Raw genomic sequence first — 24,925 nt, forward strand, 5'->3', positions numbered from 1 at the left:
GGTGGGTTCCTAAACACCCCTAAAGTGCTTCTTCCTTCCCACTTCACATATGGAACTCCTGATTAATATACCTAACACTATTTTCCATCTAATCACAGGATTCTCAAGACACTAGTCCCATTTTGCCTAATTCAGTCAATGTGACCACCTTTGTCCTTTTGCCTAGGACATCAAGGGTAATCCAGGGTAATCACAGGTATTGTCTCTGTTCTGGGAAAACTCCAGAACTTTGCCCCATAGTTTGTCCACTCCAGACAATAATAACACCTCTCCCCCCCCACACACATCCGCCCAAACATGCCCTAGTAGATGTTAATATAAGGCAGGGTCTTTAGTTTAAAAGATGTTGTTCTAAAGCATCCTTGTTACCATGAAGCCTCTACTCAGGTGGCAATGGCCACCACCTACAGATCTCAGATAAGAGCTCTGTCTGTCTTGATGGAATCAGCACAAAAAGTCCCTCTTTCTTCTCCCACTCATCATGTTAGATCAGGTAAAAGAAGCTTTTCCTGAAGTCTTTCTAGCTCCTCTTTTCTTCCTCATCTCTGTTTCCTGCTATATACCTCCTGTGCAGCTGGAGGGGTGTTTTTGTGTGTCTTGACTATTTCTCTGTGTCCTCTGGATATTCTATTTGCATTTCTAAAGACTTTGTGGGTGAATATGGTGAGTAATTGACTCCTTCCCTTGTACTCTGCCAAGAGAGAGATAATTAAAACAACAACAACTCAAAGTGAAGGTTTTGTTCACCCTAACCCTCCAAAGAAAAATTCATTTCTATAAAATTGAAAACAGCCCTTGGGCATAGTGAATGTTCTGGATAATGGGATAACAAGACCTGTGAACCACACACACACAGCTTCTGTATCTGGTTTCCTTAAAGAGCTGGATATCTTGACTACTAGTGCATGTTAATACTGCATTATTGTGGTTTGTGGGACAATTTCTACTAGACTTCATATGGGAAGTTAGTGTCACTAAATTTTCCCCTAATAGTATCACAATGATGATAAAAACCACTCGGCATCAGAGTATGACTTGACTAACAATTCCATTAATGCTGGGGTAATTTCTGTGAACAAAGATCTCAGAATTTACCTCAGAATTAAGATTTGTATTGTTATAAGAGAAGCTTTCTTCCAATTTCTCCTCATACTTTTTTATATCAGGGATATAGGTTGTTAACAAGCTTGTTCCCAAGAGGCATATGCAAAGTGATGATGAACTTATATCCCTGTTTCAATGAGGAAATAGGGGGGGAAATGCCCCAGCCAACATAGTCAAATTTCCTACTTCAATTTTCCATAGCTTTTAAAATCAGGCTTCCTCAGAGATAATGAAAGATCTGCACATTTAAAAGACTGGGCAATTTACACCACAAATATTGCTAATGAAAGCAGATCTATAGGAAATAACATAGGAACTGCTTTTTAAAGTTTTCCTGCAATACTAGACCTGAGAGAAGTATAAAGCTTCTCACTACCATAATTTCACCTCGTTGTCATTAATATTGAAGCTATTAAAGTAATTTAATCATTGTGTTTGTCCAGCCTTGGTTAATGAGATAACACTTGTGCATGGGCTGGAGGATGTCAGAATTAAGATTTTCAGTAGCAGCTAGTAATTATGTATAAGTAGTAAATCTAATGAGAGAAAAACAAAAAAATGGATACAGAGAGTTGTAGACCCAGAGATTCATTAATTTTAAAATGAAGCTTTTGTTTTTATGATGGATTTTCCCTACTCGTTATAAGGCATCAGAAGCTATAGGTGAACAGAAAAAGAGCCTTGATAAGTCAGACCAAGGGTTAATCAAGTCCCGTATCCTGTTTCCAGTGGTGGGAATCCAGACAGCCTTGGGAAGTCTACAAACAGGGTCTAAAGGTAATAGCCCTTCCCATATGCCATGGTATCTGCATGCACAGATAGCTAAAGATTCCTATTGAATTCCTACTAACTTATACGGGATCTGTACAGAATTCATTTCCAGTGGATCGTGTCCAGAAAGAATGGATGGGATCTGAGTACCCTTATGCTAAAACATTTCAGGTATTTTGGTCCCTCTTGAGTAATCTTTAGTTATTCCCTTGTGCATTTTCCCCCTTTTTTTCTGAGTTGTGTATAAAGGAGAGTCAGGGTACAACACAGTCTGAGTTTATTATTTTCCATTTAAATCATGCACAAGATAAAAAGGAAGGAAAGGGTGGTTCTCTATAGAACGATGCCAAATAAAAGGTTACATTACAGGGCTGGTTTGTTATGAATTCCAGAGAACTGATGCAAGAGCCAAGAGATTTTTTTTTGTTCTGTAGCATTTCTAGCAGATGTGCAAGATACTGGGGCAAGGCAGAAACTCCAATGGGTGAAAATTTCCTGTTACAAAGTCACACCGAGGGATGTAACTCTGCTGAAATTGTGGAATAAAAAGTAAACATAAATTCCTCACTTTCAGTTACCTCTGGATAACACCTTCAGCAGATTTATTGGCTTTTGCTCCACAGTATACCTGCATAAAGCTTGAAATGTCACCAGTCATGGAATGTCTACACAATGTGCCTAATATGTGCCAGGTCATGGGTTCCTGACTGTATTCACAGGGGAACTCACCTTTAAAAGGGCTGGTTTGCTCAATGCTTCAAGGGAATGCTATAAAAAAAACAACATTAAGAACAGCTAGGTTCCATTCCACTTTTGACAGCAGAAGGGAGGGTAGGGAACAAAGAAAAGGACAACTTCCCTCCCCTTCCGTTGACAAAAGTGGGGTGGGATAGAAACTGGAAACTCCTTCTCCAACCTTGCAATATTCCCTCACCGTACTCGGTCAATGAAGCTTTTTAAAGGTGAATTCCCCTACTGTACATCTGTCTACCAGTCTTGCCATGCACTCATATTTGTTTATGTTTTGATTTATATACTGTCCCCCATCTCGACTGGGTCATCTTGGGGTGGCATACAACAATTTAAAATTCACAGGTTAGGCAATCTTTAAACCGCTCCTATGGAGCGGTCTAAATAAAAGGGTAAGGGCTAAAGGGGAAGAGAAAGGGCAGTGCCTCTCCTGAATAAAAACTTGGAGGGCCCAATCTGGAGCCGCGAAGCTCCAGTTTGGTGTAGTGGTTAGGAGTGCGGACTTCTAATCTGGCATGCCAGGTTCGATTCTGCACTCCCCCACATGCAACCAGCTGGATGACCTTGGGCTCGCCACAACACTGATAAAACTATTTTGACCAAGCAGTGATACCAGGGCTCTCTCAGCCTCACCTACCCCACAGGGTGTCTGTTGTGGGGAGAGGAAAGGGAAGGTGACTGTAAGCCGCTTTGAGCCTCCTTCGGGTAGAGAAAAGCGGCATATAAGAACCAACTCTTCTTCTTCTCCCCCACCCAGAGAGTCACCACAGCAGGTGAAGAGCACCACTGGTGAGTACCCACGGGGCGACCGGGGGGGTAGGAAATGGCTTCCACGTGGCGAAAGGAGCAGGACCTGCTCCTTTCACTGCGCTGAAGCCAGCGACCGCAGGGGGGGAAGAGGGTGGGGCTTCAGCCCCCCCTCTGCGTTACCCTCCGCTGCCTCTTCCAAGCCCACCCACTCACTCACCCACCCTTCCCTGCTTCACCCTCACCCAAAACTACATTCCCCACACCCTTCCTCCAACCCCTGCCCCGTTCCTTCCTTGGAAGGTGGCAACCTTGAGAGGAGGTCTTTTTGTGCACAGCAGTCTTGACCCTAGTCAGGTTTATGCACACCTAGGTAGTGTGGAATTCCAGGACATGAACCTACACCAATCTGGCAACCTTACCTCCTCTCTGGAATGTTTTCTTGACCTGAAATAGGTCAGGGGTGCTAGGTGGCTGCAGGGACATTACACACTTTTGAGGCCCCATTTTCAGACTTCAAGGAATATGTTCAGACCAGGGACAGCCAACCTCCAGGTCGGTCCTGGAGATGTCCTGGAATTGCTGCTCATCTCCAAACTATAAAGATCAGCTCCCCAGGCAAAAATGGCTGCTTTGGAGGGGTGACTGTGTAGCATTGTGTCCCACTGAGGTTTAGGGATACCACCCTCCAGGTGGGGTCTGATAATCCCCTGGAAGTACGGCTCATCTCCAGGCAGTTAGGCTGAAGGGAAAGCTCTCTCCCCTCACATGCATACCTTCAAAAGGAATGCATGTGGCCCCAGACTCCCCTTGGTTACTTGGCTGGTGATGTCTGCCCTTCTGAAGCCTGGGGCCTACTGCTAGCAACTGCAGTCCCTGTTGTTGTCTGCAAGGCCAAGTCATTGCCTAATAAAAGTGGATCACCTAGTTTTCCGCAATGTCTCTCTGTATACTTTCCTGTAAAGCTAACTTCGCTTGAAATTCTGGGCCACTTATTCAAGGGCTGGAGGCAGCATGGCAGAGAAGGGAAGGCAGAGTGAGCTGCACATCCTTCCTCCTTCCTTCCGTGCACGTGGGTGAGAGGGAGCCATGGCCACCATGGCTGCCACATTGGGCGCCTGCCTGGAGGCATTTCTGGGTGGCTGGAGGCATGCCAAACACATCTTTGAGGTCCTGGAGCTGCTGCAGGTAGGCAGGCACCCCTGAGCTTGTGCAGAGTACCCGGGGGGAGGCAGGGCACCGGGTGAGGGGAGGCAGAGCCAGGTGGGGGAACTCTTGGGGATTGGAGCCTGGGGAGGACAGGGGATTCAGTTGGGGGTGATGACATACAGTCCCTCTCCCCTTTGAAGCAGCCGCTTTCACCAGCAGAACTGTTCTCTGTGGCCTGCAGAGGAACTATTATTCCAGGGGATCTCCAGGCCTCAACTGGAGGCTGGCATCCCAGAATGGAGCCCTATTCTGCAGTGGGAACTGCAGGGGAGCTGATTCCAGGGGATCCCCAGCCCCTTCTCAGAGGATGGCATCCTGAGAAAGCAACCCTTTTCCCTCGGGGAACTGCTCTCTGTTGCCTGGAGAGGAGCTGGAATTCCAGGGGATCTTCAGGCCTCACGTGGAGGCTGGCTGTTATCCAGGGGAACTGCTCCCTGTGGTCTGCAGAAGAGCTGTGATTCCAGGGGATCCCCAGGCCCCACCTGGAGGCTGGCATCTCGAGAAGCAGCCCCTTTCCCCTGGGGGAACTGCTCTCTGTGGCCTGGAGAGGAGCCATGATTCAAGGGGATTCCCAAGCCCCACCTGGAGGCTGGCATCCTTAGAAAGGAGCCCTATTCTCCAGACAAAAGGATTACGACGATGAACATAATTTTATGGTTGGGGTTCACTACAACATGAGGAACTGTATTAAAAGGTCACAGCATTAGGAAGGTTGAGAACCACTGCTCTAGATTATAATGATCAACTCTGCAGGCAAAAATGGCTACTTTGGAGGCCGGACTCTGAGGCATTGTATGATTTTGAAGTCCCACCTCCAAACCTCCAGGAATATTTCCAACCCAGGGTTAGCCAACCTTCAGGTGGGGCCTGGAGAACTCTTGGAATTACAGCTCATCTACAGAGTATAAAGATGAGGTCCCCAGGTAGAAAGGGCTGCACAGGCCTAACTGTCACATCTAACAACTTTGCCTCAGACCACTGACAGAGCTGGCAGAGCTGCTGCGAAGGAGCCTCTGACAGCCCCTGACTGAGGGGAGGGAGGTGTTTCTGATAGCAATGCACGGGAGTCTGTGGGCGTACTTGTGCTTTCCTTTGGAGGGTGGCTGAGAGAAAAGCCCCATCTCAAAATACTGCTCTGGCAGGCCTCACTGCTAGAGGGAAGAAACAGCCAAGCCATGTGTATTTTTTCTGTGCTACTCTCTACAGATTTGAGGCCTACTGCACAGGGTTGTTGTGCAGATGAAACAGGAGGCAAAAGAACCTCCACAACAGCATCAAGTTTCATCTGCACAACAACCCTGTATGGTAGGCCTCAAATCTACAGAGAGTTGCTTAGCTTCCCTCCAGCAGCGAGGCTGGCCACAGCAGCATTTTAAGTGAGAAGGGGCTTTTCTGTCAGCCCACTGGCAGAAGGGGAAATCTCCCCCCCCCCCAGGAAAGCACAAGTTCCCCCACAGACTCCGCCGGGTTTCAGACTCTCAGAAACGCCTCCCTCGCCTCCGTCAGGGCCTGTCAGAGGCTCCTTTGCAGCAGGCCTGAAGGGAGCACACTCACCAGCCACCTGCCAGCTCTGTCAGTGGTCTGATGCAAAATAAGCGGAGTTCTTGGATGTGAGAGTTAGGGTCGGGAGACACAGCCTGACTGGATGGAAGATGCAGCCTGATTGGGCTGGTTGAGCTGCTGGGGGCGGGTGCCTGTGGGGCCAGGCCAATCTGGAGGCACGCAGGGCCGGACAGCACCCGCACACTACCCGGACAGTCTCCGCCCAGGAGGGCTTTTCTCAAATATATAATAGAGCAAAGTGTTAAAGATGATAAAAACCTCCATAATTCAGGTGAAACACTGTGGTGGAGAGTTTACTAAAGTCACCTAGGAAGTTCTTGGCTGAAACCAGAGTGATTATTGCTATAAACTGTTAAGTGGGATCAGTACTAGCTGTAAATGTCAAAGCATGTTTTTTTTCCCTATACAAAAAAGTGATTGGTGTTAATAGTATTGCTATTATGAGACATAAAAATATAATCACATTCCCTTTAAAACACATTGGTGGTATTGCAACTTACTCCAAGAACCTTTCTCTAGCCTAAGCAGTATTTTGGTTGGAGAAATAACCACTGAAGCAGAACCAAGGCTCTTTGAAGTGACTTTAAACTTTGATCAGTAAAAGCAGGACAGTGGTGGGAATCCCCACCCTACTGTTTGCTATTTAATCTTAAATATCCATGAGCAGGCCTTAGAACCTCCATACACTGAATCTCCTGCCATACCCTGGGATACCTTGATGTTCCTCCACACATGGCAATAGTATATGCTCTCAAAGAATAACACTTCTCTACATTCTGTTCTCAAGCCTGAGAGCTAACCCAGAAGTGAGGGAAGCCGCGTATATAAAGGCCCTTCCCTCAGCTGTTATGATTGAAAATGGATGTGTTCATGGCTCTCAGTTTCTTGAGGTTGGCATCTGTTCATCCTAGAAAGGATAAAAACAGGAAGCTTTCGGGAGGGAAGTCCTACACACTGTTCATGGAAAGAAAAAGAAAAAACCCTTGGGGTCAAGTGTGTTGCAATCAGTAAATATTTTCTTGGTTCATCCAGGAGGCTGATTTGTTTGGAGTGGGCTATTATAAACACCATGAGCCTGTTATAATGTTTTTCTTCTTAGGCTTCAGCATGTTGAAGTTTTGAATGAATGCCAATCAGATACAGCTTAAATGTGCTCCTGCTGCACTACAAAAAAATGATCAGTATGCGATTTATTATTAGAATCGGCCCTGCTAAATCGTTACTCACATTGCAGCGGGCAGACATAGACCATTTTTTAAAAACTTGTTTAACTTTAGAGCCACTAAAAGCAACAGCAACAGGCAATGAAGCTGTTTTAAAGCCATAATGGACTTTTTGCATGACCTGTCAGGAACTACCATTCAAAAAACTCCAACATCCTTTTTTTTTTTTTTGGCCAGCATGGTGTAGTAGTTAAGAGCAGTGGCTTCTAATCTGGTGGGCAAGGATTGATTCCTGCACCTCCACATGCAGACAGCTGGGTGATCTTGAGCTCTTCATGGCCCTAATATCAGGGTGTCTGTTGTGGGGAGAGGAAGAATAGGCAAAGTAAGCTGCTTTGAGATTCCTGGTAGAGAAAAACAGGGTATAAAAACCAAGTCTTTTTCTTCCAACCATCACAGAGCTGTTACTCCACTGTTTTGGAGAATGAAGGAAAACGATCGTTAGCCAAACCTACTCAAATGCACAAATAAGTTCCTGGAAAAAACGTGGTCGGGGACCGGTAATAAAACTTTGCAAATCTATCCATCAGGGATAAAAATCAGATTCCACCTGCTTTATGTGTGAAGAACAGATGTGCTTAATGCAGCAAAGCAACCTCGATTTCTCCTAAGGGTTAACGGACTTATTCCATCTAGCAGGTGCTACTAATTGGGCCTCTCTGCCTCCGTAGCCCTTATCCCCTTCAAGGCCAGAGTGAGGAATGGGATAATTGGCTCATCATGAGAATCTGTGAGCCACAGGATGGGAGGGGGAGAGTCGGGTGATGTGGTAATTATTCTAGAGGGTTCTAGAAAGAACATATCCTTATTGGATTGTTACCATCCAATGCCAGTTGGCTAGAAAACTATAATTAGGCTAAGAGCTGTATGAAAAAAATTAGCTTGGATCCTAATGGACAATCTCTGATATGCTGAGATTGTAATAGGCAACAACAAAGAGAATCTCGAGCTGCAGCTTTTGACTCTGGGACTGCAAGATTGTGTCATCTAATACAGATTTCAAATGTTTTCCTTGCCATGAGATTTTAGAGGTGTGTGTTGCCTAGAATTTATACCTCTATGTGTCTTTCTGGTCCCTGACAGATTTTTTAAATATAATAGCTCCCAGAATGTCTAGATCCAGAGCAGTTTTTTTCACAGCCTCCTGGGAATTCATTTCTCTCCTCAACAAAGGTTTAAAAGGGAATTTTTTACAGTTCTTTAAATTGTAAAAGTAATAACTGCCATCCTTGTGCACAGATAGCTAAAGAAAAAGCGCCCAAAACACCCTAATGAAGGATGAATTCTCCCTGTGATCACTGCATCTTGGGCATTCTTTGAGGAAGCCTCACACTTCTACAAGCAATTCTTCATGGCATTGAGCTGTCCTGACTAGATGCCTCCAGATTCAAAATGAAACTTTGTCATGTTTTTATTTAGGGAGCCTTTGATCCCTCACAGGACCTCCTTAGGTATCCCTGTGATATCTTCTTAAAGCTTAAAGTTTTGGTAATCACCTTTAAGGCCATATGTGGGCTGTGTCCAGTGTACCTGAGAGACCATCTCCCTGCCTATATCCCCAAAAGAGCCTTACCCTCCGCCACCGCCAACTGGCCCTAAAGAGGCATGTCAGACCTCAACAAGGGCCAGAGCCTTCTTGGTACTGGCCTCCACCTGGTGGAATGAGCTCCCTGAAGAGATCAGGGCTCTGCCTGAACTTCCACAGTTCTACGGGGCCTGCAAAATGGAGCTCATCCACCAGGCATTTGTTTAAGGCGCACTGACCCAAAAACATCCTCTGGTCCCCTCTCAATACACCCCCCTCCCACGACCGAACAATCTGACCTATGTTACTGTTAAAATGTTGTTCTGGTTGACATATTCAATCTGGGATCCCCCTATATCCATTGTGTTCTTCCATTGATTTATTTCCCACTCTCATCAGTAAGACAGCAAGGATTTGGCCCAGCTGGCTGAGGTGGTAGTTGTTAGTGGTTATTTTTTGCCTCTTGTTTATTGTTAATAATGTAACCAGGGTTAATTATGAGGTTTTACCATGTTTTTATCTTTTTATTATGTGAACCGATGTGAGCCCAATTGAGATTGGCGGAATATAAACAAACAAACAAACAAATAAATGTGGAAGCACTGGTATGCATGAATGCACTGGTATTATTGAGGCTATGCAGTAAGCCTTGGGTTTTTAATTTTAACAAAATATTAGTACTTAATTTTAAAATTGTGTTCTACATAGGCTTAAATTCCCCTTATTTTTGACCTTCTTGGGTTCAGTTAATGGATTTTGGGTAGGGTCAACAGAAGAAGAAGAAGAAGAAGAAGAAGAAGAAGAAGAAGAAGAAGAAGAAGAAGAAGAAGAAGAAGAAGAAGAAGAAGAAGAAGAAGAAGAAGAAGAAGAAGAAAAGTTGGTTCTTATGTGCCACTTTTCTTTACCCAAAGGAGTGGCTTACAATCAACTTCCCCTTCCACTCCTCACAACAGACACCCTGCGAGGAAGGCAAGGCTGAGAGAGTCCTGATATTACTGCTCAGTCAGAACAGTTTTATCAGTGCTGTAGCGAGCCCAAGGTCACCCAGCTGGCTGCATGTTAGTAATGCACATGTCTTGTGTGGGTGTCTTTCAGGCTACTTTCATAATGCTAGTGAAACATGGCATTTAAAAAAAAAATTCCCTGCAAGCGCTATAAAATGGAGGATGTTGCAGCCTGTTTGCAGATGTCATGCTGGATGTTCACGACATCGTGCAAAAAAAAAAAAGATGTTTACAAACTTTCATTTTTAACCTGTTATTTTAAACAGGTACGAAATAGCCCATAGTTAGGCCCTGAGTTGCTCTAGGCTACCAGCAGCACTGGCACAAAGCAGTTTGAAAACTGAGGTAGAAAATTTATATTGTGTACCCCTTCTACAGTATATTGTTTATTTATTCAACAAGTGGCACTTTGTTGTCATGTAGAAGGTATGCTAGTTTCCAAGTAGGACCTGGGGTTCCCCTGGAATTAGAACTCATTTCCAATCTACAGAGATCAGTTCCCTTGGATAAAATGGATGCTATAGAGGGTGGACTTTGAGGCATTGCACTCCTCTTAGGTTCCTGTCTTCCCCTGGCTCCATCCCCATATCTCCAAGAATTTCCCATTCTGGATCTGGTAGTCTCCTCCACTGATAGCCATGAGGGACCTGACAACCCTGCCATGTAGTGATATCCCAAAGTGGCTACCTGAGGAAGCCACTTCATTTTGCCTTCAGTTTTCCATTGTGCCAGTACAGGAAAATTTTGTGAGTGTGGACAAGATATTCAGCACCACAAGTGTTGTGCTAATGCAATGATATCACTTTTGGTTTTGTGTTAAATTGCCTCCCCCCCCCCAAACACAAACACACACGTTCCTTTAATTTCTGAAGCGAGGCAGCAGGAAACAGGGTCATTATAATAGGAAACCCATCCCCTTTATATAGAGAGCCTGGCTTCTTCATGTCATGCTCTCACTGACTGCTGCAACTCACACCAAGCCCCTAGAGAGTGCTCCTGATCCCGTATCCAGATCCTCTACCCGGGCCCAGTACTCTCCAGGCACAGTCTGAAACTCTGGCAGAGAACAAGCAGCAGGGGTCCAGCCAGGCTGAAACACAGTTCTACATTCCAGGGCATGTTGTCACCTCCCAGCTTGGATGAATCGTTGGAGGAGCAGCACAGCTGGACCCAGGCCAAGACCCCAGCAAACCCAAGCTTCTGGCTACATCTGGCCTTGAGGCAAGGTCCTTCATGGGGGCAACATGTGCGTCCCCTTCCTGTCTTCCCAGACAACTCCTTGTTCTGGTTGACTTTGGTGAAGCTCTACCTGATTGACTCCTGGTTCCTCACTTTGGCTTGACTCTTGACTATGCTCCTGGCTCCAGACCCTTGGCTTTGGTTCCTTACCACGCTCCCAGCTCTAGACCTACAGCTTGGCTTCTGACTATGGTTTAGCTTTGACTGTTTCTCTGGTTTCTAACACCGGCTTGGCTTGACTTTTCTCCCCGCCCCACTTGCTGTGAACTCTGACTCCCTTGGCTCCTGACCTCCTGGACTGGACTCTAGACTTTGGCAAACTCTCTTTGCTCTGGCACAACCACTCAGCCATGCAGGTGCACCCTGAGAGGGCAGCACACTTCATGGACTTTATAGTATTCCCCTCTCATTATCAGAGATAATTACCACATTGTGATTTATGTGATTAATTATCATGGAAGGACTCATAGGTAAGGAAATGGCTCCTTATAGTACCAGTGTTTATCATTGCTCCCTCAACCCAGTTTAATTTCAGATTATTCTTCTAAATGTATAAACAATGTACAAGTATCTAAAATGAATTCTGAAATGACAACCTCAGAAAAATGGGTCATATAAGCAGACCCTGCTCAGTCTTGAAAATAGCTGGAGGGTATAATATTCTGCAATAACGAAAGTAAATTATTCAACCCAAAGACAGAAACCCAGGGAAACTACTAAAATCAACATCTCTATTGGGCTGTAGTGACTCAGGCCCTCACTGATGAATGCTTATAGACTCCATAAATACTGTTGTTGTTCTGCACAGAAAAATCCAGCTGCAAAAGCACATTGAAAGTGCATTATCCAGGTCCCACCTATATAAGCCTAGGCCCCACCACAGAAGAAGTACTTTCTTCTCACAAAAAAAACTGCTTTATGCTCCTCTTTAGTGGCTTCTTCCTCACATCTTTTATGGCCTGCAGCATATGAATGTAACTGGAAAGTTCAGACAAGGAGGGATTTAATAATTTATTGGCACAGCCATGGCTTTTTTGTTTCCTCATTGTCCTGTGTCTCTGCTCCCCCTCGGGGCAGTTGCAGCTGAGTTCAGAAGGAAAAGGGAGAGAATTACAGTTCTAGTTGTCGTCAGTTCTTATCCTACATGTCTATGTGAGAAAGAATGGATTTTGGAATATTTCTCTGTGTATCCTTTCCTAGAAAGGCAAAGGAGGCTCTTTACAGAGCACATCTACTATGTGTTCTAGGGATCTTGAGACAGATAAACAGCAATCCATCTGAATGTCATGGAGAAGTTTACCAGGAGCCTCTATGCATGGTTGTGTTTAGCAGCATGAAGACTCAAATCAGACCACTGCAGAGCTCCTGTACTTCTGAAAATAATGCAGTGCACAGCCAGTCTGTCAGGGAATTTTCGAACCTTCCAACCCAAATACGTGTTAAGGGTGCAGGATGTGCAGAAGGCTTTTTTTTTTAGGTCTGAACTTTTCACATCTTGGAGGAGCATGAATTCTAAACATTAGAACCTGACATCAGAGAATGTATAGAAAGATATTCACAAGTGGCTGATGTTGTATTGTCTTGTGTTTCTGGACAAGGTGGTTAAAAGGGCAACCGCAGACCAGCTCCTGGCATTCTTGGAGGAAATTTCTGCATTCAATTGATATCATTTGATTCCATCCTGGCCCTAGGGTGGAGATGGTGCTGGTCACCTCAACAGATGATCTCTGGCACCAGCTGGATTGGGGCGGTTCAGCTATCCTTGTGATGTTAGATCTATTGGTTCTATCAGCTGCATTTGAAGTGGTCGGTCATGAGCTGTTAGTCAGCCATCTTGCCAGGGCTGGGATTTGGGGGACAGCCTTACAGCAGTTGGACTCCTTTCTTTGGAACCGGACACAGAAGGTGGCTGTGGGGGAAGAGTTGTCGCATCCCTATCAACTCCATTGTGCCTCAAGGAGCAGTACTCTCCCCTACGTTTGTTTAACAGCTTTATGCACCCTTTAGCACAGCTGGTTCGAAGTTTTGGGTTGGGTTGTCACCAATATATGGATGAAACCCGGCTTTATCTCCTGATGGATGGCTACCCAGTCTCTGCCCCAGATACATTCATCAGATGATTGGAAGCTGTAGCTGCATGGTTGGAGCAGAGTCACTTGAAACTCAATCCCTCCAAGATGGAGGTTCTGTGGCTATGCAGGAAGTGCATCTTCCCACCTTGGTTGGGGTGCAACTTAACATCTCGCCCCCAGCCAGGAATTTGGGAGTGATCCTGGATGCCTCTTTTTCTATGGTTTTCACCTTTAAGGCCATCCTCGGTCTGGGGCCCTCATATCTGTAGAACCGGTTATCTCCTTATGCCCTCCATAGGGCTTTACATTCTGTGGATATGAATTTGTTGGAGTTTCCTGGCCTGAGGGAGATTTGCCTGGCCTCAACCAGGGCTGGGGCCTTTTTGGTCCTGACTCCATCCTGGTAGAATGAACTCCCAGGGGAACGGATGGCACTAAAGGAACTTCCTCAGTTCTGTATAGTATGCAAGATGGAGCTTGTTAGATCTGGGCCCCTCACTGGCTAGCCAGGTCCTCAGGCACCCGTGGAATTACCCCCTGAGGCACTGTTATATTGGTCTTTGGTACTGGGGGAGGTGGGAATTTTTCACCGCTGTAGCGGGTGGGTTATAGGGATTACTGTTTTTAGAGGGGTTTTAATGGGGGTTGTTTACTGTTAACCATCATGATCCATGTTAGTGGGAGTGACGAGATATAAATGTAATAATAATAATATTGTGAAGTTGGGAAATCTAGGGCTGGATCAGTTTATGATTGGTGAATTATGAATTTTGGCTTCAATATCTCTTCCCAGACCAAACTCAATTTTTGGACAAAATCTTTTTTAAAGACTTAGAATAAATATGAAAAAAGACTGTGCTCCCCCTTTCATTTTCTAAAATCACCAATAGAGGCATATTTTTCTAGACAGCAGCAAAAAAGAATAACATGCTTAATGTATAAGGATTTGCTAAAGTGAACTGGTGAGCTTAAGAGCCTGGGAGTACTAAATAAAGAGGGACATGAGCTACAATGGATGGAATATAATCAACTGGTATCCAGATTAAAATCAGACTTTGATGAATGAGTGGACATGAACACACCTTTAAGCGACTTCAAGAATATTTTATTGCTTAACAAATCGCAACTGCAGGGCCAGATCTACAAATTACTTATGAAATATGAAACTGAGTCAGAACAAGTCAAAAACTGCATGATCAAATAGATACAAAATCTAGGCTTTACTATTGCCATGGAAGAATAGGAATGAGTATGGTCTAAAATTCCTAAACAAACTAACAGTAAGATTTTAAGGGGAAATTGTTCTATAGGTGGTATATCACCCCAAAGGTTATTGCGAAAATTTCAGTTGGATTTGATAATAAATGCTGGAAATATAATAAAGTAACTGGTTCCTTTTATCATATGTGGTGGAATTGTGAGAAAAAGAAAACCTACTGGGCCAAAATATATATGGTGTTACAGGAAATATTGAAAATGCGGTTTCCACTTAATCCTGAATCTATGTTGCTAAGCTTTCATCCAAGCATTTTACCGAGTTCTTCCAGAATCTTCTTCCTCCATGCAACTGTAGCCATGCGGTTGGTGTGGGCGAAGCACTGGAAAGCGACGGAGACTCCAACTACTTCTCTATGGCTAAACAAATTAGCAGACTTAACAAAAATGGTAAGACTTACTAACATGGTTAATAAGAAACCATTTGAAGAGTACGACAAACAATGGTGTTATTACTTGGACTTTCTTAAGAAAGATAGTTAGTATTAATTTTTAGATTAGGACCAAGTATAATCAATAATGTGATGGGGATTGGCCATACTTTTTCTTAAGACAGTATTATATTATTTCTCTCTTATGTAACAATATTTGCTTTGCTAGCTGTTTTTTCTTTTCTTTTTTTCTACTTTTTTGTAAACACTTTATATATAACAAAAATTTTAAAAAATTATTTTAAAAAATCCCTTTCCAGAAAAAAAGAGAAAAAAAATCTGGAAGTGATGCATGGCAGACTTGTTTTGCTCACCCAAAGATGTGAAGAAAATGTTCTTCCATGGGAGGAGGAAATATTTGGTTGCACGTGGCTTCCACAGTGGAATGGAGAAGTGGAAAAACAGCAATAAAAGGGGGGAGTGTTGAGGCTGTGAGTTTGTCTAAGTCATTGCAGTAAGTTCATTTCAAAGGACTTCTCGTTGCACAGTTGCCGTTTCCATGCCCAAGCTCTCTTTGTCACAGCATCATGCTTACAGCATGCCCAAGGGTGTTTTCACTCCACATTCTAATGACCCAGCTGTCCTAGGTTGTAACCTGACAGGATGCAAGTGCTGTATAGGGAGCATAAAACAGAAGGGCTCCCTAACAAGAAAGTAATTGAACTGCACAAGCTATAGCTTCTCCAAGTGATGTATGAACTAACTTAAAAGCAACCAGAGCAGCCTTGAGTCCAGGCAGCCATGTGACTCTGCCTATCAGCCAATGTCCATTAAGAAGGTGCACTCATTTTTTGTTTTGGATATGTTTTTTTTCTTCCCCCCACCCCCTCTTTAATTAATATACTTTTATTTATGTATTTTATATCCCACCAATCTTCCCAGGAGGAACCCAAAGCAGTGTTGGCGGAGTGTAAATATGCAAGAGAAGTGAGCAACACCAAGCTGCTTACAAGAATAAGACATTTTTCTTATGAAGAGAAACAATTTTGTGAAGAGAGAGAGTCCTAGCAGTCTGCCTGTTGAGTGTATTTGTTTTATTATTGAGGCAAGCAGGGAGCAAGGATACACAAAGGAGCAGGAAGTCTCCAATTGAGCTAATCAGGACACTGGAGGAGACTGAAAAATGTCAGTAAGTTCCTAATATAACTATGTCAAATACACATCTCCTCCCTTGTCCCCTGTAAGGTATTTATCATATGCTGTTGAATTATGCACATTGCAGATCTTACATAGTCCAACAAGTGGCTCCTCTCTGCTAGTTAAATTTGCAGTTAGTCTCAGAACTTGCACTCCTCTGCCTATTCTGTAAGAATTTGACTTCACTTCCTTGTGGACAGAAAAGCACATTAGATTTTGTTCTCATCAAGACTTGTTTACTGAATAGAGCCCCATAATTGCTGTAGCCTCTCACCATGTTACTCATTACAGCACTTATATATTATTGAAGGAAGATGGCAGATGGGAATCCATAGGTTTGGGCTAGAGCAAATGTAGCAGTTGTCTCACCCCAGAAGTTTGTGGAAAAAACTTTGACTGTAGCCTCTACTCCCCAGTCTGCACCTATATGTGACTGTGAGCAATCCAAATGTTTGTCCTTTTCCTGGCCAGCATAGCCCACAGAAACATGCTAGCTCAATTAGAATCAATGCCCTCTCAAAGCTGATAGGCTAGCAGTGTGGAGGACACATTTGGAAAAGACCATTTTATTATTATTATTATTATTATTATTATTATTATTATTATTATTATTATTATTATTATTATTATTATTATTATTATTTAATTTTTAGACCGCCCTTCTCCCAATAGGTCTCAGGGCGGTTTACAACATAAATAGTTCAAACACAATAAAATCCCCATAAAAACCCCAATTAAAAGTTACATATAACTTTTAAAAATAAATTTTAAAAATGCTATTCGGTGGCAGAAGTAGTTAACTCTGCTGAATGACAACTGCCTTGTCAGTTATGTATCTGCTGAATCCCAACTGATTTGCACCTAACAAAACATATGTGGGAAACACATGAACTGCCAGCTGATTTCTTTCTGAGGTCCTTGCTGAGAATTTATTTCTGACATATGTGATTTGGATTTGGAGGTTCATCCTTTTTTTTTTTTTTTTACACCCAAGATGAATTATTTTGCTGCCCCCTGCACTGCAGGAAAGTCACTCCCATTCACACTGCCTTCAATAGGGCCACAGTTATGGTGTGCTGCAGTGCAAACCTCTCCAGAGAAGTGATCTGGAAAGTGAAAAGGACCCTGGCCCCATCCCAGCCACTGCCTCATTCCTGACGAGGGGAGGGAAGGAGGGCATATCCCAAGCCTCACAATGGATAAAGGAAAGGAGGAGGTTCAACATGGGCCACCAACCTGGGCTGGGACTGCTACTTTCTGTGGCAGACCTTGATGCTACAGGTGGGCAGATGGTAACTGGGCTCTTTTTGACACCCACCCACCTCTGGTGCCCTAGACTGTTGTGTAAGTATGCCTAATGGATAGGCCAGCCCTGAAAGACACCCTTCAGGTCCCACAGGCTTCTGAAATAGTATGAAAACCTACAAAAACCTATTTACCAAAGGAAAACCTAGATGAGTATAGACACCACAAGCAGCATAGCTTCTTTCAATCTGCCTTTGCCTCTCTCAAAATCTAGACTCTGTATCCAGTCTGAATCTGGAATTCATGCTGAGAGACTGCCACACCAAAGGGGCAGAATGAAAGCTCCTTTGTTAAATCAACCCTAGCAGGATTTTGCCATCATTCGACATTATATTTTGACATTATATATATATATATACATATGCATGTGTGTATAGATGCATATATTTCTGGTACAAAGTTACATTCAGTTTGGGGGTTGGAATATGAATGATATTTTCTTCTCATCAATGTGCTTGCTGAAGATAGAAATGTTTTCAGGCAGCTGGAGGATGGGGCTATTTTTTTAAAAAGGAAGTTAGGGCTTATCTGAAAACAAGCACCCCTCCCCTTCTCATGTGAGCTGGAGAGGCCACATTGCATGGCACATGTGCTGCTTCCTTTTCCAGTGGTCACTGGTCAAGAACCAGACAAACAGCATCTGAACAAGAGCCGCTTTCTCCTGGTCTCTGCCCAGCTCTTCCAGCTGTTCTGCTCCATCCATCTTTGGACTGTGTCTAAGAGAACGAGACTGTCAGTGGGGGGAAAAAAACCCAGGGGGGAGCATTTCTGAATGCATAAAGGATGATTTCCCATAACAGTACAACATCTCCTCCGCGTGAGTACTTGATATTTTTTTCCCCATACTATAACTCCGGTTGTACAAGATTAATGCAAAGTTGTTTTCTTAAAAATGGAATTCAGAATCTAAAGAAACTTCCTGTGCAAAATATGTTCTTGAAACTTTACTCCTTTCCTGCTTTTGTGAGGGAGTGTTTTGAGCAACAAGGCAGGGAGAATAAAAAACGTATGCGTAGAAGTTGAGGCAAGAATCCAAACAAAACAGTCATTTGCATTTATCTCCTTTGAATAAAACTTCTGAATCGCCATTACATGGAAAGTATAGGTGAAACAAGAAATTAATTGCATTTCTACATTTAACAAGTACTTCGTTGTTTGGCAGCATTTTTTCTTTCTCTCCGTCTCTCTGCCTCTCTCTCTCCTGGGACGTTACTACTTCACTTTTATACAGGCATAGAAAGAACTGTCTCTATGTAACATGAGAGCAAAGTCCCAAACTGACAGCCTATATTTAGCCACAATGCATTTTTGTTTTCAAAAGTTTCGTAAATGCAGCAATTGAATGATTAAAAATAAGGGGAAATGAAGGGGGTGGCTACATTTCCTGTTTCCAATGCTCAACAGACTTTTGCAGTGAAGTTGTACTATAAAAGAAGTTAGTCCCAAGAGATCTGGGTGAGAGATTAAGGAGACAGGAGCATGCCAGACCGTCATCTGATGTTTGTGTCAGTCTTCAGGGAGTGGAGCCCTTGAGTACTATAAAATTGCCAGATGTTTCCAATGGGGTCACCAACACAGTTTCAGAACAAACAAATCAAGTTATTGGGGGTGAGGTAAAAAATACAACAATTCAGGGGTGGTGGTGGGAAGAAATATGATAATCCACCTGGAATTTTTATAATAATATTACAGCAAATTATATGTATTCAATAATAAATAAATACATAAATGATCCTGGGCATTGAGCAAATAGCACTAGCTCAACTCCGGAAGTCAGCGTTGCTCAAAACAGCAAGAATTCTGCAGAAATTGCATCTGCACTTTCCAAGATATTGGCTAGGTCTCAAACTGCAGAACACCACTGACCAGTCAAATTTTTGACTGTGAGCATCATCATCATCATCATCCTTTCAAAACCTCCTATTGCTACAGTGCAATTAATGAGTATGGGTTTTGATGGAGTATTGTCAAGAAAAAAATAACAGCACTCTGACCCCCTCTGTCTAAACTGACAGAGAGGAAGACTGTGGATGAAGGAACAGAATGGAATATGAGCATCCTCCATTCTCACTCTCAGCAGGATTTGTATCAAGGTTCTTCTGCTATACAGTGTGCTAGAATACCTATTCATGTTTTCATATGCCTATAACCAATGTGAAATATGAGAACATGTTTTCTGGTTCTCAGGAAGGCATGCCAGGGGAGGAAAAGAAATACATACCTTTTTTTCTCCCTTAGCATATTTTTAAATATGTTTCTAGCCCACATAGTTTAATGGCAGTGTGAAAACACAAGGGATGTATTGATGGACTACTTTATGCTATGATGGATAGTTTCATATAAACAAACTTCTATCAAATGCAATATTTAAAAAAAATGGCAAAAATTTAGCTTTCCTTCTTAGACTACATCCTCTTGAAGAATTGCAGCCCCATGCCACATATATTTGTTTTTCTACATGCACATACTTACCACTAATCACCTGTGTTAATATGCAAATACTGTCAGTTTCATGGGTTGTGGGAGTAGATGAAATGGGACATATTGCATCAATGCGCTTCCACTCTCTGCATTGAACAAATAAGTGAGTTCCTTTAATAAAGAATTTATGGACATAAATCTAACGTTAAAAACCACAGCTTTCAAAATACCAGGGGGGGATACATTTTAACCTTCCAGGACATTCAATTGCTGATCTAAGAGTAGTAATTCTCTTAGGAAGACATTTTAAAGATAGATGAGAAAAAGAGATTGCTTAATTGCAACTGATAATGAAGCTCAAGACAATGCATCCACCTGGACTTAATCAAGACGTAGGTTGCCTGTCTCATTAACAATACTGATTTCTCTGTTTACACCCACTACCCCTCTGCATATCACACCTAATCCAATCATACCTGCTATTGTCACTTACCTGATAATGTTGTTTGGCATCTGATTTCCAATATGTAGGACAAAGGGACGCACTTTCCAGCTGTATCCGGAGAAGTGAGCAGTGACTCTTGAAAGCTCATACCCTGTCACAAATTTTGTTAGTCTTTAAGGTGCTATGGGACTTTTGCTCTTTTCTATGCTAGGAATTATTAGGAAGGGATTGAAAATGAAACAGTCAATATTGTAATGTTCCCATACAGAGCTATGGTGAGGCCTCATGTGGAATACTGCATACAGTTCTCTTCCAGTTCTGCAATGTCCTTTTCGAGATATGGAGAAAACACAGAGAGGATGGCAACCAAGATGCTTGGAGGGTTGAAGCACTTTCCCTATGAGGAAATGCGCAATAGTCAGGTTTTTCAGTTTTAAAAAGAAATAACCGGGGGGGAGGGGGGGACATCATAGAAGTTTATAAACTTGTGCATGGTGTGGATAGAGTTGAGAAAGATACATTTTTCTCCCTCTCCTAACAAACTTGAATGCAAGGGCAGCCAATGAAGCTGACTGGCAATAGGTTCAGGACAGACCAAAAGAAATACTACCTGTTGGACTTTGCACTCAAACAATACCTTTCTTATACCTGTGCAAAACAACTGTATGGCATGCTGAAAGAAAGCAATTCCCAGAAGAAGAAGGATTTTGGCTCTCAGCCAATGTCACACTTAGTCTAAGTGCAGTGGAGACTAATGAGGTCCCCTGTTGTTGAGCAATGACCAATGGGGAAGCACTTTGAATGAAAGGCCAGACTAAGAATTGTGGGTTTTGAGCAGCAAATTGCTATCCAGGGGCAGACTGGGCATTCAGACCACTGAGAAAAGATCTGGTAGGCCAATGGCATGGAAGGCAACCTCCTCACCAGGTTCACCCCACCCCTAAAGCACAAGGCTACCAAGAGCTGCCAGCAACTTCCATCTCAGGAGTTGCTGCTGGGTACAAGATGACAGCCCTTAGCCCCACTCACAAGGCAAGCATAATCCACTGCAAACCTGTTCCTTCCTTCCTTCCCTCTTCCATTGAGGGCCATGAATGGCCCCCTACTTTCTTCTCTCATTCCTCCATCAAGTGTCAGACCAGGGGGCAGGACCCAATCCAGGACTATTTGGGCCCTCCAATCTCCCTTGCTGCTATAATTACATTGCATCCAACCCCAAACACTACTTCTTCAAGTGGTTATGCAACATTCTGTTATATTCAAATAATTGCTTTGGGCGTAATTGTGATCCGGTTGACATCAGTTTCCTTAAAGAGCTCCCAATTTAAACTAAAGGCTCTTAGTTTCTTCATTCCAAGTATCTGAGGGCAATAAAGTCACAAGTGAAGACTACAGATCATTTTCAGTTTTTATCTCATGCCAAAGGACGATTTCAATTAAGTTATTTTTCTCTTGCAATAAACAATTCTGTTCATAAGAGACAAGCAGGAACACAAAAACAGAACTGGACAGAAAGCTATCAAACTCAGTATCCCTGAAATAAAGAATTTGTCCAAATATTTCTAAAAGTTTCAGGCTGCTGCAGCAGTAAACCCCACTGAGGAGATTTGAGTAGGATGCTGAGCAGACTGGCTTAGGATCTCTATTTAGAAATGAAAAGACTCTACATTAAGGTACATTCCATTTGTAAGCTAAGGACTGCATCTAGTGGAAGAAACACAGATACTGGTTCAAGCACACCAGCTTTATGTGCTATAAGCAGAAAGCGAAGAAACAAAAAAGGCAACTTTCTGCTCTATCTCTGTAGGTTCTATGAGCCAGCAGAGATGTGCTTTCAGATATTTATTAATAAAACAGTGCGAGAAAAAAAAGTAATTAAAACCCTTATTATAATGAATGCATTAATCTAAAATAATGACTTTTGTTAATATTAGTCTTCATATCCTTGTGATGCTTTCTGTCAGGGTTTGTGGAGGTCAGACAGATGGAAAGGGGGAGGAAGGGTAATGTGGAAGTTTTCCTTCTCCTCCCACTTGCTGTGTGGAAAGAGTTCGGTGCTTGTTTTGTTTTCTATGTGACCACTGCAGGCCAGCCAAGACAGGCAGGGGATAGATACAGGATCTCTCCTTTTCTCCCCCTCAATTATCTCCTTCAGTGCTTGCAAGTCTTTTTCACATGCATTTAATGCTCTTTCTAATGCATCCACCACTGCAATTCAATGAGGCCACGCAGAAGACTGATATGGGCTTTATCCTGAGAGCCAGCATGGTAGTGTGGTTAAGAGCCATACACTCTAATCTGGAGAATGCAATTTGATTCCTCATTCCTACACATGAAGCCTGCTGGGTGACCTTGGACCAGTCACAGTTCTCTCAGAACTCTCTCAGACCCATGTACCTCACAATGTACCTGTTATGGGAAAAGGAGGGGAAGGAGATTATAAGCCACTATGAGACTACTTGCAATAGAAAAAAGGGGGGTATTAAAATGTTCTCTTCTTCTTCCTCTTCCTCTCCTCGGTTACCACTTTCAGTGCTGGAAATGCTCTCGCTGATGTATCCAAGTTGCCATAGCTTGGTAGAACTTGGGACTACATTTACCAAGATGCGTATCAGACACACCAAGAGTAGTTTTTGTTGGGTGTACTGAGTAAAACACATTGGGTGAAATAATCATCTTGAGATGTCATGAGAAATGGGGAAGGGCCTGCAAGACAAAGCTCTTCCACCAGGTCTTTGTTGAGGCTGGGCTGGTTAAGAGCTGGGCTTCCTCCCCTTGAGCAAATGGCTTCTCTTAACCCTCCATTAGGTGCTATCCATCTCTATGAACTGGGGGAAGGAGGGTTTGCCACCACTGTCTTGAATTGATTATGTTTTTTAGATGTAAGGGGTTTTATGGGGGGTGTTAATGTGGGGTCTCATACATTGTTAGCCACTATGAGCTAGTTTTATGGGAGTGGCAGTATAGAAGTTGAATTATAGATAACTAAAAGTAAATAAAGAAGATCATGATTCTTGGCTTAAATCTGTTCCATGCCTGACCTACACAGTAAATGGAAGAGGAGAGTAGAATTATTTTAAAAAAAACAAATAATGAAAAATATATAGGTTTGATAATGAAAATTAAAACAATAAAAAAAACATCTAAAAGAAACAGAACAAATGCTCTGCCACCTGGAGGCTGACAAATAATGGTTATTGGACAATGTGCAATGTATCTTCAAAGCTCTTTCAAGCAGGGCTACTTGCCCACAACTGGATGGATAAATAGGAAAGGAACATAAGATCCCTGCTTGACCAGACAAGAGGCTTGTCCATACCGATAACCTTCTGTTTTGCATGGCAATCAAAGGCATGCCACTCAATACTCTAGAGCAGGACGATTCCCATGACTTGTCCTCATCACCTTACAAAAGAATCATGTTATACTGAGAATGCAAGATAAAAAAAAGAATTTGAAATCATAACTGGGGATCTCCATCAAAACTTCCACAAGTGCTGCCAAATCAGTGCACAATGTTTTGTGTAGGACTGGAGCATGAACACCAGTGTTTAGTCTCAGACATAAAGCTGTTACATCCAGATGGTTCATTTTGATTAAGCAGCCTCTTCACATAGACCATCATAGTAATAGTGTCATATTAATGAGTTATTTATTTTAAATATACAGCAACAGCTTTTCTAAGCGAATCTTTTGCTCTTGAGTACTTTAATTTGTTATTCTTTAAGGTGCCACAAGACCATGTTTGGTTTTCACTGTAACACAGTAGCACAGCCTCCCTTCTAGAATTTGCCTTTTAGGGATTCTTTTATTAAGAGTATTTATATAAAAAGGTTTATCATGTTTTCAAAATGTTAGCAATGTGATAATCTCTGCCGAACCTTGTTGTTTTTGACTTGTTTTGCAGTTCTTTAAAAAATCAAAAGTGGTCTTTATTAGTTAGATAGATCAAGGATATGACATCCTACCATCTGTAGTTATGAACCATTCAAAATGGGACTCTCCAGAATGTGAATTAGATTCTGGACTTACTGATTTTATTCAGCCCCACCCTCTTTTAGAAGACAATGTGTATTTTAGACATGAAGCTTGCCTTTATGAGTTCATGTCCACCACAAAGTTTGATCCTGGCACCTCTGCTGTTTGTCCTCCATGACATTAGCTTCTTAAGGCTCTTTTGCAGGTGTTTGCATGCATGTGTTTTAGAGACAATAACAGTTGAGGTTCAAAAACTCACAAGTGAGGACAGGTTTTTGAAAAATGAAAAATAGGACCAAGCCCTATGAAGATAGGTTGAGGGACTTGGGAATGTTCAGCCTGGAGAAAAGGAGGTTGAGAGGGGACATGATAGCCCCCTTTAAGTATTTGAAAGGTTGTCACTTGGAGGAGGGCAGGATGCTGTTCCCGTTGGCTTCAGAGGAGAGGACGCGCAGTAATGGGTTTAAACTACAACGATATAGGCTAGATATCAGGAAAAGAATTTTCACAGTCAGAGTAGTTCAGCAGTGGAGTAGGCTGCCTAAGGAGGTGGTCAGCTCCCCCTCACTGGCAATCTTCAAGCAAAGGTTGGATACACACTTTTCTTGGATGCTTTAGGATGCTTTGGGCTGATCCTGCGTTGAGCAGGGGGTTGGACTATATGGCTTGTATGGCCCCTTCCAACTCTGTGATTCTATGATTCTATCTCACAATGCATATTGACAG

General features: G+C 42.9%; 1 protein-coding gene across 2 annotated transcripts in view; it reads left to right on the top strand.

Moving 5' to 3' along the window:
- The first annotated feature begins 17,892 nt into the window (after positions 1 to 17,892).
- Positions 17,893 to 24,925, top strand: part of GYPC (glycophorin C (Gerbich blood group)) — a 44,459-nt gene continuing 37,426 nt past the window's right edge. The window contains exon 1 of one of the 2 annotated variants that reach the window (XM_077320574.1): positions 17,893 to 18,172. Coding sequence is in view for 1 of the 2 variants with exons in the window: in XM_077320573.1 (XP_077176688.1) it covers positions 18,139 to 18,172 (34 nt within the window). In the remaining variant the exon portion in view is untranslated. The remainder of the gene's footprint in view (positions 18,173 to 24,925) is intronic. The other variant, XM_077320573.1, reaches the window with a different exon arrangement.

This window comes from Paroedura picta, chromosome 2, assembly GCF_049243985.1.
Source record: "Paroedura picta isolate Pp20150507F chromosome 2, Ppicta_v3.0, whole genome shotgun sequence".
In the NCBI taxonomy this organism is placed as follows: Eukaryota; Metazoa; Chordata; class Lepidosauria; order Squamata; family Gekkonidae; genus Paroedura; species Paroedura picta.